The sequence below is a fragment of the Balaenoptera ricei genome, chromosome 7, assembly GCF_028023285.1.
Source record: "Balaenoptera ricei isolate mBalRic1 chromosome 7, mBalRic1.hap2, whole genome shotgun sequence".
NCBI lineage: Eukaryota > Metazoa > Chordata > Mammalia > Artiodactyla > Balaenopteridae > Balaenoptera > Balaenoptera ricei.
This window is the reverse complement of record NC_082645.1, coordinates 55,086,662-55,100,460: the sequence shown is the minus strand read 5'-3', so window position 1 is coordinate 55,100,460 and position 13,799 is coordinate 55,086,662. Positions and strand designations below refer to the sequence as shown.

Here is a 13,799-nt window from a genome sequence, read left to right as displayed (position 1 = left end):
TTTGTCATTAATGGTTTTATTATTTCCTTTGGCCCACTTTCAGATTGACAAGAATCATAGAGGTACACAGGTAGAATTCAACTTAGCTATGAATGTTCAAGTCTGAGGCATCATCTGCCACTTAGGAACATTTTAGGGCCTGTCTTTATCTCTCTCTTAGCTACTCATGTGCATCTCCAATGGGAACTGTAGAGAAGGAAGCAAGGACAGTTCTCCCTCCAGTGTTGCTAAATATAAAAACTCAGAGTTTTAATTTGTGGTCCAGGAATAAAGATAAGAGGGGCAAAAATGGTTCCATTAAAAAAAAAAAGTAGATAATTATTTAGCACAGAACTTGATATAATCACATCAGATTTAGGAGCTATCATCCCCAAAATGGCATCCCTCCTTTTCTTATTTTCCTAAGAAACTGATTTCTACTATGTTTCATTTAAAATAAGTTTATCAAATTAAACTCAGTAAATGAAACAACTGATATGACTGGAGCTTGAAATAAACGATGTGATGATCTAATGAAATACATAATGCTAAATTGTCTTGCTTCTTATGCAAAAATTATTATTAGTCATAGCAATGCATGAATAATTAAGGACAAAATTATATTAGGTATTTAATAATTTTTTATATTTATACATCTGAATTTTTAGTTTACTAAAATATATCAGTCAAATCAACTCTTGTCCCAACATTTTAGTTTCATTCTTTAATATATTGCCTTTTTTAATGAGTTAATTTTCTGTTAGGAATTCTTACTTTTTCTAATAAAAAATTTTCTGACTTCATCTGACAGCAAATTCCTCTGATTTTGTTTTCCCTTTAAACTTTCAGTACTTTCTCCTCTCTTTTTAAAAACTTTTTTATCTTTGATATATTATCTAAATTCATTTCCCTAAATGTATTGCTTATGAAAGAATGCATTTCGTTTTAAGACATTTTTACTTTGCTTTTAAATATCTTAGAATAATCTTGATAGTAAAAAAAAAAAAAAAGAATGACTAAAGATTACTAAGGGAATGTCTTTTCTTTTAACCAACAAGAATTCTGACTTTTCTTTTTTTCCATTTGTGTATTAGGTGGTTGTGAATGCCCTTTTAGGAGCAATTCCATCCATCATGAATGTGCTTCTGGTTTGTCTTATATTCTGGCTAATTTTCAGCATCATGGGCGTAAATTTGTTTGCTGGCAAATTCTACCACTGTGTTAACACCACAACTGGTGACATGTTTGACATCAGCGAAGTGAATAATCATTCTGATTGCCTAATACTAATAGAAAGAAATGAGACTGCCCGATGGAAAAATGTGAAAGTAAACTTTGATAATGTAGGATTTGGGTATCTCTCTTTGCTTCAAGTTGTAAGTGAACACTCTTTTCTCTGAAATGTGTTTATTGTTTGGAATAATAACAAAGTAATGACATACAGCTATTATTTAGTTACTAAGAAGAAAGTTTATAACATATTTCCTTTTTTCTAATTTTGATTTATTAGTACAAGTTCATGAGCCCAGATGGGTGGAAATGTCAGTATATTTAAACAGTGCAGACATAGTTGATAGTGGCCAGGTATTTTAGTTCATTCCAAAGGTCTTTTCTTTCTTCTCATATTACTCTCTCGTCCCATGTGAACAAGTTGATTAATAAATCAATAAATTTGCTATTATTTTTCCTATTGCAATTGGAAAGCTTGTTTCACTGATAGATCACCCCCTCCCCCCAAACATACACCCTTAACACACCTGATTGGATTGTAACAAATTGGTGGGAATTAAATTAACTGCTACTGAGTTGTATCATTTGGATTGAAGATTGGGGAATGATATTTAGGTTTTAGGTTTAGATCCTCAGAGCGAAATGAAATAATGCCAGGTAACACTCAGACACAGAAATCGAACACAAGCAGCTGTTGTCTCACCCCAAATGGCCTTCAGTACAATTACTTAAGTCTTTTTTTTTTTCTCTAAATATTGATGTTTTCACTACTGGGTCTTTAAGACTGAAAAATAGTTCACAATTTATAAAAATGTAAAAGATGGTGGCCTCTTAAACATTTTCATTTGATGCTGCTTCTGACTGCAGCTGCATCACAAGAGAGCAGTGGGTAAAAACAGAGTCTAGATCGTTTGAAAAACATTGTAAAAATACTGTTCTATTTTGGCCACTGAAAACTCATCTTAAAAAAAAAAAAACTGCATAAGTTCTTTCCTGTGGTTCTGCAGAATCTTTAGGGAAGAAATCTATTTTGTTTCACCGGGGTTGTGTTTTCAATTGTTCAGCCAGGAGATTAAGCAAGCAAACAAACCTGGACTGGTCAAAATCCTTCTGCATCTCTTTCAGAGGTGTCAGTACTGTGATTCTTTTACAAGTTCTTTCCACCTTCTTGTTAGAAATTCTTATTTCTCTTGTAGATGTTTCTGACTTACTCTGAATGCTTATGCAATTAAAATAGAGATTTTTATAATCTGGCAAGTATGATTTCTTTAAATATTATAGTAGACACATGATGATATTTCCTTGGGCCCTTATCCTAACGCTTAACTAATAACCACACTTATAAATATCACTAATTTATATCACTTCCTCCATAAAATTGAGAAAGAAAAATGGAAAATTTCAAGCAATCCCTTAAAATGCTAAACAAGGGGTAAAGATCCTGTATGAAGCCATTAAATAAACTCTGCTACTGAAGTACTGATTTATACTTGGCTTTATACAGAATCATCTCTCTGTTGATTAGCAATTCATTGAAATGGTTCCTTGAATCACTTTTTTCTGTTCCTGTACCTAGTGTGTGAGGAACTTGTTCTATCATTGACCTCAGCCATTGACACATTCAACATTTCCCTCTTTGATAGACAAATAAGTTCTATTTTCTAGCTAAGAATCTTTACTTTCTCTTCACTGCCATCACAAGCACCCTTACTTGGCTTTCTTCCCATGACATCTACCACTTCACAAGTGTTAGTGTTATAAAAACAAAGATGTGTTGAGATACAGATGCTGAAAGCTTTTTGCTAGACTTGCTCACTAAGGAATAATCCTCTCAGGCCCATAGGGCTCAAAATTCATGTCCTAGGGCAAGTAACAAATTACTGTAAGTTATGACACTTGGAATACCAAGTGTACTCTTTTTCACTTTTCTTACCCAAATTAACTCACTCTCATCAAAAATTACAGAGAAGAGGGACTCCCTGGCGGTCCAGTGGTTAAGACTCCACGCTTCCAACGCAGGTGGCGAGGGTTCAGTCCCTGGTTGGGGAACTAAGATCCCACATGCCACAAGGCATGGCCAAAAAAACCCCCAAAAAACAAAACAAAACAAATGAACAGAAAAAAAAAAAACAAGGAGTATTATTTTTAAAAAATTACAGAGAAGAAAGTGGAATATAGCATTATTTCTAGATGTTATGCTTTAAAATTCTTAAAATGTTAGTTGCAACTGACTTTTTGTATACCTGTATGATCCTTAGAGAGTTACAATCAAGAGAAATCATAAAATTTCAGTCGCTTTGATCACCTTGTAGATAGAGTTTAGTGGATGATCGTCAGGTCTAAGTTGTAGTTGTTTTGCTGCTACAAACATTGACAAATGTGTTGGCATTTGTAAAGCTTTCTAAAAGTATTCCACCAAATCTTGATAGGACTTTATATTGCATGGTTCCATTAACTCTAAAGAACTGAGAAGTATTTGTGAGTTGGTTATCAAGCAGGAAGATATATCAAATGACCATTCTGTTTATTATATGGTCTAGAAATGAAGAGACTTACTGAGATATTGTTGGTCCAAAATCCATGTAAAATTTGTTTTGAGATGTCTTTTAAAAATGTTCCTTTTAAAGAAATATATCAGGAAGAATATTTATTAAACATCAGGTCTGAATTATTTTTACTCCAAAGTAAAACATGCATGTCCTTTTTAATAGGCCACATTTAAGGGATGGATGAATATAATGTATGCAGCAGTTGATTCCAGAAATGTAAGTATTCTTTACATCCTAAGTCTTTTCACAATATTGATTAGGCACTAAAATTAACAGAGCATAGCAGCTAAATGGAATGATTCTACAATGAATTTTTAAAAAGGGAAAAGTATGACTCAAGTTAATACTCAAGTATAGTAGTATTTATCAGAAAGATCTTAGTAAGATATATCAAAATGGAAGTCAAGCTAAAGTAACACATGAGTATATTTCATAACTAACAAATATCCGTCTATTAACTATTTTTCTATTTTGTTTCCTTTTTATCTACCAATTATATAATCAATAATAAGTTTGGCATGCTGGAGCAAATATGAAGAAATACATGGTTACTATCAGTAGTTTACCCTCCATATTAGACAAGTTAGGGATGTTGCCTAGGTAGCCTTAGATTTCTGTAATAGTCACTTTAAAATCCATTCTTTTATATGATTATAGCATCCATAAATTTACTGGAACCTTTACAGATACTGTTATCATTTCTGTGATCAACAGTTTCCTTTAAGTTTCTATCACCTAAGACCTACTTTTTTGATTTCTCCTATAATAGTCTTTTTCAGGCTTCAAGAAGAGAATTGAAATCCATGCTCATTCCAACTCTGCTCTTCAAAATTTGTAAAATTTAGTATTTTCTCTTTATCTTTCCATTCTGAAGTCCCATCTTCTATAATCATGAAGAATGAACTTTGCCCCTGTAATCTTTAAACTGATCTGATAAGCACACTTTTATCTTTCTTGATGTGCATTTCCCATAAGTGGCTTTAGTTTTGTGTTGAGTACTTTCCTGATATCCTCCAGAGATGAGTTATTTCACTTTGTTACTTATTATTTTTGTGTTGTGTGTTTGGTTGGTTTTTAACTCTGTTATCTTTAGGAGGACATGAATCTATTAGGGCACTATCTATAGTGACTTCTTTACCTCTTTACTAAGTGCTAAGTAAAAGCTCAAATGCTTATTTATTATGAGTACAATCTAGAGATTAAATTATCAGTTGAGGATTTAGCAGATGGCATGTCCAGTTATGTCTACTCAATCTGAAAAATTCAATGAATGTTATAATGTTATAGGCAGGATGCCAAACATCGAAATAAGTAACTCAATTCTTGTTTGCTAAATAAATTCATGCATCAGGAATGATTATTTCTAAACATAGTCTATGCATATTTACTGATGTAAAATTTTTTTCACTATTAATTTTAAAATTATTAAAATACAATACCTTAAAAAATCCCCAAATTTAGTACACTACTGTCCAAATGGCAAGATATTAGTTGTATTTATAGTTAGAAAAAAATACATTTCAAAATCATCATACTGTATTTTTCACATGAGAACACTCTGTTTTTCACATAAAAAATTATCCTAAAGGCTAATTTCAGAGATTTTTTTTTTAGAGGTAGCTGATTTAGAGGAAATAAAGAAAAGTACTCCTTAAGTGTTACTAGAAATTTTCTTTCCTATTCTCATGAAAAACACCAGTGACTACCAGCATCAAATGTATTGTAATATCTTACAAAATATTCTCCTTTTGTAGGTGGAACTCCAGCCTAAGTATGAGGAAAGTCTATACATGTATCTTTACTTTGTTATTTTCATCATCTTTGGGTCCTTCTTCACCTTGAACCTGTTTATTGGTGTCATCATAGATAATTTCAACCAGCAAAAGAAGAAGATAAGTATTTCTAATATTTTCTCTCCCACTGAGATAATAAATTATTTGAAGGGTTTTCAACACCAAATGAGTACTTTAACTCAGAAACCAAATGGGATTATATATTAAAATCTATTTTTGCATCCTCCCCCTCTGCCATTCACTGCCCATATCTTTCATGGTATAAAAAGCCAAGAATGACTGTATTCCATTCTCCTGTGCATAGGTTCACAAAATCTCTCTCCTCTTTAAAGAAAAAATACTCAGGTACCACATTTTCTCTTTTGAAAAATAATTAAAAAAAGAACTAGAAGAGAACCCAGGCATATACCTGTTTCCCAGAGTCAACCTGTTGTTTTATCTTTACAACTTCCCTCCTTGAAATATATTTTCCAGCAAAAACGTTTAAAATCTTTGCAGTAAATTAGGCATGAGAGGTAAGCTTCTTCTAGTGTTTCTTTTCACATTTTTTAATTTTTTTTGGCTCATTTTATGTATTCCCACTTCATTCTCCCTGATGTTAATTACAAACTATCAGTTCCAGCCTTGAATTGAACAGTTCTTTATTAATTATTATCACTTATGAAGCCCATTTTATCATCTCAGTTATATATGCATGTTATCAAAAACACAGAAAGTGAAGAAATATCATTACTCAGGAGTAACCACTATTCACATTTTATGTTTTTCTGTTCAGACTTTTTCTACACATATCCTTGTTACTGAAATTATTTGATCTATAATTATAAAATTTTTTGACTTAACATAAGTATTTCCCCATTTTGTTAAGTCTTCATATATATATTATCATAATTTTCTTAACCATTTTCCAATAGATTAATGATTTAGGTTGTTTCTAATCTTTAATAATTTAGTGCCTGGTCAAAAGTCTTTGTGCCAAAAAAATTTGAGCCTTTAATGATTTCTTTAAGATAAATTCCCAGAGTAAAGTGTTTTGCTTTCCCCAGATAACATGCCCACTCATACTCCCAATAATAGCGTATGGATGTGCTCAGGTCACTGCTGTTTCACTGGCATCAGACATTCTCTCTGTTTTTTGGTACTTGATATTTGAAAAGTAAAAATTGTATTTAATTTTAATTTTCATGTCTTTTATGACTAGTAGGTTTGAATATGTTTTCGAGGCCTTTTTTTTGCCATTTATTTTTCTTCCTTTGTGTACTGATCCTTCACCTCACTTGCTCAGTCTGTTTTCTTATTATATGAGTGCTTTCATTGTATGAGACTCTTTCACTTATGGAACATTTCTGTCCCTTAGCCCCCTTTATTATTACTGATATTACTCTGTTATCATTATCAAGCTATTTCGTTTCACTTATTAGCCTGAGCTCTAATCCTCTGTACCTACTGGCCTACCATATCACATACCTGCCATACATATGACCTCTGACTTTTCCCTTAAGTCATCTACCGATTTGGCCAGTTTCCTTTCTATCCTTTTGCTCCAATTCTTGGCAGAGTGAAAGTGGCTTTTTATGAGTAACTCTAAACCATCATGCAATATACCTACTCTAACTCTTTGCTACATATGAATAAGAAAATCATTGTCTTTAACTTCTGAAAGGCAGTGTGTGTAGTGAACGGAACCACGTATTTAGTGTCTCAGTGAACCAAATTGTACTACTTCCTGAGTTTACGGTCTTGGGTAAAATACTTAACCTCTCAGATTCTGGGAATTTTTCCTCCATAAAATAATAGTGAAAATAATAAAGTCAATTTTGTATGATTGTGAGAAATAAATAAGACTATAGTATCTAAAAACTAATTTTAATTTTTCAAATTTAAAATCCCAGGCATAATTATGCTAATTGGTTGAATTTTGCATTTCCTTTTTTAATTGCCCCTTTCCTATTTTAAGTTTAACATTAAAAAACTATGTACAGAGGGACACAGTTTTAACCAGTTTTGATTTTTCTTTTCTATACTTTGGAGGTCAAGACATCTTTATGACAGAAGAACAGAAGAAATACTATAATGCAATGAAAAAATTAGGATCAAAAAAGCCTCAAAAGCCTATACCTCGACCAAGGGTAAGAAATACCAAATGATATGGGGGAAAAAAATACAAAAACAAAAACTTTCATGGGTTTTCTCACAGAAGAGATAGAAGCTAACATTTCCAGCAGCAAAGATTTCTCCCACTTTTAGAGCATCATTAATTCATACCTTTTATGGTAATGGTAAAAATGATTTTTTAAAGGGAGAGACCAAAAGGAAAAAGAAGAAACAGAAAATGCACCCTTATCTTCAAGGCATTTAGAATTACACAACTAGAATCCAAACAAAATGGCAAAGGACACATAGGCAGTGTGATATGTACAAGGAATTTGATCATATAACTCAAGAATAATTGCCAAGTAATGTTAGAGAGAAGAGTAATCTTGGATGGGGTTAAAAAACATGCAGTTTTCTGATAGATTAACAAGTTGATGAATTGTTGAGTGAAATAACACCTTACTTCCATTTTATTTTTCATTAGAGGTACCAGGTGTTTTGGAGAAGGAAAGACTCTAGTATCTAATATTCATATATAAGGCTATAAAGTTAGAAATTACTAATGTCTACAGAAGTCAGAGTCAATAAGTACAATTCATGATGATAAATAACCAAATGTCATGTTTCCATGATGAACCAATGAAACAACTGCCGTGAAATGGAGGAGCCTTATCCCACATTGTACTGATTTTTATGATGATGATCTGTGAGGTTAAAACAACTCCTGGGGTGCTTTAGGGAATAAAATGCTAGTGAACATTCATATTCATATTGTGCTAGCCAAAACTTGCCTTCTTGAGAATGATGAAAAACATATACTGTCCTCTGTTAAGCCTTAACACTGGAAGTAAAAATGAGTCAACTATGTGTAGGAAAAATGTAAGATAGACGATGTCCTCGAAGTTCCTCAGTGGCCTAGGAAAATGGGCCAGACAATAGCCTGTAGTGAATGACAGTGGCAGAACCAGGGAGCAGATCTATGGATCAGTGACAAGAGACATGAATTTGTGACATCAAACCATAAGGAATGTCATTCTGGCCTGATTATCCCTGTGTAGACTCAGCATTCTGTGTGTGACAATGTCAGCAAAGACTGTTTGGTGGAAGAGCATCAGTATTGCCACACGTGGACTTTAAATGCATAATGTTATAGGTGTGTCATGAAAATGACAAGTTCCCTCTAACAATTCTTTGAGAATAAGGCAAGTGGAATGTTAATAGATACTATATTTTGAAACTGCTTCATGGTCCAACTGATCATGGGAAATTCTGGTATAACAAAATTAAGCAGGTTTCTTAACGTCTCATAATTTTAATACATCAATACGCATTTTGTGCCTCTCAGAGAAGTGTATAGTATGCAGTGTTTCTTATCAGAAATCCCCTTTTGACAAGGGATTGTTATTCTGTGGAATACATTTTGGTAAATAGCAATTTAGGTAACTAAATTAAAAAACAATGTGCTATAAACCATCTTTTACAAAATTCAGGGCCAGTGGTTCCTAGGTATAATACTAGACAGTCAGTTAGTGCAGAAAGTACTTATGTAGAAACTAATGTGTACAGGAAAACTCCTCTGTTGCTAAAATCATTTCTGATTCTCTACAGAACAAATTTCAAGGAATGGTCTTTGACTTCGTAACCAGACAAGTTTTTGACATAAGCATCATGATTCTCATCTGTCTCAACATGGTCACAATGATGGTGGAAACTGACGATCAGAGTGAATATGTGACTAACATTTTGTCACGTATCAACCTGGTGTTCATTGTGCTGTTCACTGGAGAATGTGTGCTGAAGCTCGTCTCCCTCCGCCATTATTATTTTACCATAGGCTGGAATATTTTTGATTTTGTGGTTGTCATTCTCTCCATTGTAGGTAAGAATTATTTCAGGTCTCTAAAGTTCAGCTCAATAAAAGTAAAAGTTAGACTAATCAAGTTTCAATTAGAGGTCATCTGACCACTCAGAGAAAACCACTGTGAAAATTTTGATGTATTTCATACTGCTGTGTTTCTCTTTCTTACAAAATGAGGCTCCTACTATGCATAGAGTATTGTATCCTATTCTGTCCATTTTAGACTAGGTATATTATTTGTCAATATAGCAAAGTCTCATTCATTTGAACCAGAAATGTGCTGTTAACTAAGATTGAAATGTTTTTGACTTGTTGAGATTGAATAGTCTATACAATATATAAATAACTCTGTTGAAGAGAGGACTAGAAATTTAGTCTGGTACTCAGGAGAGACAGTGCATCAGAGACATAGACACAGAGTCATTAGCATGTATACAGGAGTGGAAGCTGGTGGCAAATAAGGAAGAACATAGAGTGAAAAGAGAATAAAGCTAAGAACAAAATGTCAGCAATTGCAGATGGTAAGTTCTTTAATGCAGGGTATGGGATATTTTGTAGATTACCTTGAAATTTACAGTAATGATGCACAAAAGAAGTGATGTGGCATGGAACATCATTTCATCAGTCATACACTTCAAAGCCTGGAATGTTAAACAGGTCACGTGACCAATAGCTCATCTCATTCAAGATACAACTCTAGCTCCAGTAAAGTGAAGAAGTCTGCCTGTGGGCCTGAAGTATTCATTCTTTCCTAAACCAGATAATAATATGATTGGGTCAATATTTTACGATCCAATAGGGGGCGCCTCCGTTGGGCAGATTTTTATGCCATTCCCCGCTCTGAAGAAGTTGATCTTCTATCCAACTCATATGTTGTATGTAGCCTTTGATTCCCACAGTAATCTGTGGTGTAATTAGTTGTGGATAGGGTACTTAGTTGTATTTACCTCTCTTTCTCTCTTTCCCTCTCTCTCACTCATATACATACACACACACACACACACACACACACATGCTTACTTACTCTTTACAGAATGAGGTAGTGTAACTCAAAGGTACTTAATTTCTTGAGCTCTTCTTCAGCTCAATCACTATTTCATTATTTAAAAGGCAAATGGAGAAAGAAGCTTTAAGGAAGAGAGCTGAGAGACCAGTGTCAGACACAGGAAACCAGAAAGAGCATCAGCTTAAACCGTTTTAGAAATGTGCCAGATCATATATATATATATATATATATATATATATATATATATATATATATATATATATGAATATTATAGTAGAAACTTAGGGAAACATCAAGTTCATGGAGAGATGAAAACAGCATTAAAAACTGCAGATAAAAAAAAAAACTGCAGATACTTTTAGATGGGGAAGGACTGAATAGAGGGTATATATGATTTGGCATTTTCAGAAAAAAATCATTGGATTCTTATAAACGTGTACGTATACTGTTGGCTACTGCTCTTAAGATGGACTTGAGAATTTTTAATTTGATTTTTTAGATTCAGTCTTGGGATTTTGTATAAGCTAAAACTGGTCTATAGATATCCCTCAAAGACAAAAGGTACTATAAAATCCTTATTGAACTGAATATTGTCATAGTCACCTTGGACTGCCATAATAATTACCACAGACTGGGTGGCTTAAACAAGAGAAACTTATTTTCTCAGAGTTCTGGAAGCCAGAAGTCCAAGTCAAGGTGCCAACATGATGGGTTTCTGGTGAGAGCTCTCTTCCAGGCTGGTAGATGGCTGTCTTCTCACTGTGTCCTCAGGTGGCAGGGAGAAAGAGAGAGCAAGCTCTCTATTGTCTGTTCTCATAAAGGCACTAATCCTATCATGAGGGTTCCAACCTTATGACGTCATCTAAACTTAATTATCTCCCAAAGGCCCTATCTTCAAATACCACCACCTTGGGGGGTTAGGGCTGTAATGTATGAATTTGTTGGTAGGGTGGTGGGTGTGTGGGGGGTAGGACAGAATTTAGTCCACAGCAAATACTGAGTTGAATTTAATGCTGAATGCCGAAATTAAGGTTTATCTATAATATATGTATGTATTGTCTGTATGTAACATTGAAGATTAAGTAACTGAATTTCAGTACTGTGAACTTTACCTGGGAGCCTTAACAGAAATTTAAATATTATTTTAATGGATAACTTCTTCACTGGTCGATACTCTGATCTTTTATCCATAGGTATGTTTCTGGCTGAGCTGATAGAGAAATATTTTGTGTCCCCTACCCTGTTCCGAGTGATCCGTCTTGCCAGGATTGGCCGAATCCTGCGTCTGATTAAAGGGGCCAAGGGGATCCGCACGCTGCTCTTTGCTTTGATGATGTCCCTTCCTGCGTTGTTTAACATCGGCCTCCTGCTCTTCCTGGTCATGTTCATCTACGCCATCTTTGGAATGTCCAACTTCGCCTATGTTAAGAGGGAGGTTGGAATTGATGACATGTTCAACTTTGAGACCTTTGGCAACAGCATGATCTGCCTGTTCCAGATTACCACCTCTGGTGGCTGGGATGGATTGCTAGCACCTATTCTCAACAGTAAACCACCCGATTGTGACCCTAATAAAGTTAACCCTGGCAGCTCAGTTAAGGGAGACTGTGGGAACCCATCTGTGGGGATCTTCTTTTTTGTCAGTTACATCATCATATCATTTCTGGTCGTGGTGAACATGTACATTGCTGTCATCCTGGAGAACTTCAGTGTTGCTACTGAAGAAAGTGCAGAGCCCCTGAGCGAGGATGACTTTGAGATGTTCTACGAGGTTTGGGAGAAGTTTGATCCCAATGCCACCCAGTTCATGGAATTTGAAAAACTCTCTCAGTTTGCAGCTGCTCTTGAACCTCCCCTCAATTTGCCACAACCGAACAAAATCCAGCTCATTGCCATGGATCTGCCCATGGTCAGTGGGGACCGGATCCACTGTCTTGACATCTTATTTGCTTTTACGAAGCGGGTTCTGGGGGAGAGTGGAGAGATGGATGCTCTCCGAATACAGATGGAAGAGCGATTCATGGCTTCCAACCCATCAAAGGTCTCCTATCAGCCAATAACTACGACTTTAAAACGAAAACAAGAGGAGGTGTCTGCTGTTATTATTCAGCGTGCGTACAGGCGCCACCTTTTAAAGCGAACTGTAAAGCAAGCCTCATTTACATATAACAAAAATAAAATCAAAGGTGGGGCTAATCTTCTTATAAAAGAAGACATGGTAATTGACAGAATACATGAAAACTCAGTTACAGAAAAAACTGATCTGACCATGTCCACAGCAGCTTGTCCACCCTCCTACGATCGGGTAACAAAGCCAATCGTGGAAAAACACGAGCAAGAAGGCAAAGATGAGAAAGCCAAAGGGAAATAAACAAAAATAAATCAAAATCACTGGGTGACAAATTGTTTACAGCCTGTGAAGGTGATGTATTCTGGTCAACAGGACTCCTTTAGGAGGTCAATGACAAACTGACTGTTTTTACACAAATCTACTTAAGGTCAGTGCCTACAATCAGACAGTGACCCCTTGTCGGAAAACTGTGACTCTGTGAAAAGGGGAGATGACCTTGACAGGAGATTACTGTTCTCATTACCAGCTGACACTGCTGAAGACAAGAGACAAAATGGCTACTCAGACTGTAGGGACCAGTTCAAAGGGGTGCAAACCTATAATTCGGGGGTTGTTTAACATGAAACACTTTAGTGTAGTAATTGTATCCACTCTTTGCATTTCGACTGCCACATTTGTCACATTTTTACAAAATCTGTTAGTGGATTCATCTTTTTTTTAGTCCATATGTTGTTTATTATATGTGACTATTTTTGTAAACGGGGTTTCTGTTGGGAAATAGACTAAAGGACCTCTCTAACAGGTATGCCACCAGAGGTTATGGTAATTGCACGGCCTCCCATCTGCACAGAGATGTGGTTTGCATGAGGGCATGCTACACTCAGAGATCATGCATGAAAAAAGTCACGAGGAAAACAATGAATTCTTAAATTCCATCCATGTTTCTGGGAGGGGTAATTAGGTGAAAATTGGAGGTGCTTTGCTGACCTTGTCAAATCCAGCCCCTAGACCAACTATATCATTTTGGGGGGATAGCCCATGAAATCTTAGCAGGTGAAAACTTCACTCAAATGTCTGGAGTCATAAGTGTTATATTTCTGTTTATTGTATTTAAAAAACTGAATAAGTATTGCTTCCCCCCTAAAGACGGAATTGACAAAAAGAACGCTTTATGAATTTCTGCTTAATCCTGCACTTTGTTTAGCCATCTTCAGCTCAG

General features: G+C 35.0%; 1 protein-coding gene across 6 annotated transcripts in view; it reads left to right on the top strand.

The window, feature by feature from the left end:
• The window catches only part of LOC132368524 (sodium channel protein type 1 subunit alpha), an 84,554-nt gene extending 71,674 nt beyond the window's left edge, over positions 1 to 12,880 (top strand). For all 6 annotated transcript variants that reach the window (XM_059927212.1, XM_059927211.1, XM_059927210.1 and 3 more), the window contains exons 21-26: positions 1,074 to 1,355; positions 3,921 to 3,974; positions 5,513 to 5,650; positions 7,576 to 7,680; positions 9,254 to 9,524; positions 11,703 to 12,880. In XM_059927212.1, the coding sequence (XP_059783195.1) occupies positions 1,074 to 1,355; positions 3,921 to 3,974; positions 5,513 to 5,650; positions 7,576 to 7,680; positions 9,254 to 9,524; positions 11,703 to 12,880 (2,028 nt within the window). The remainder of the gene's footprint in view (positions 1 to 1,073; positions 1,356 to 3,920; positions 3,975 to 5,512; positions 5,651 to 7,575; positions 7,681 to 9,253; positions 9,525 to 11,702) is intronic.
• The last annotated feature ends 919 nt before the right edge of the window (positions 12,881 to 13,799 follow it).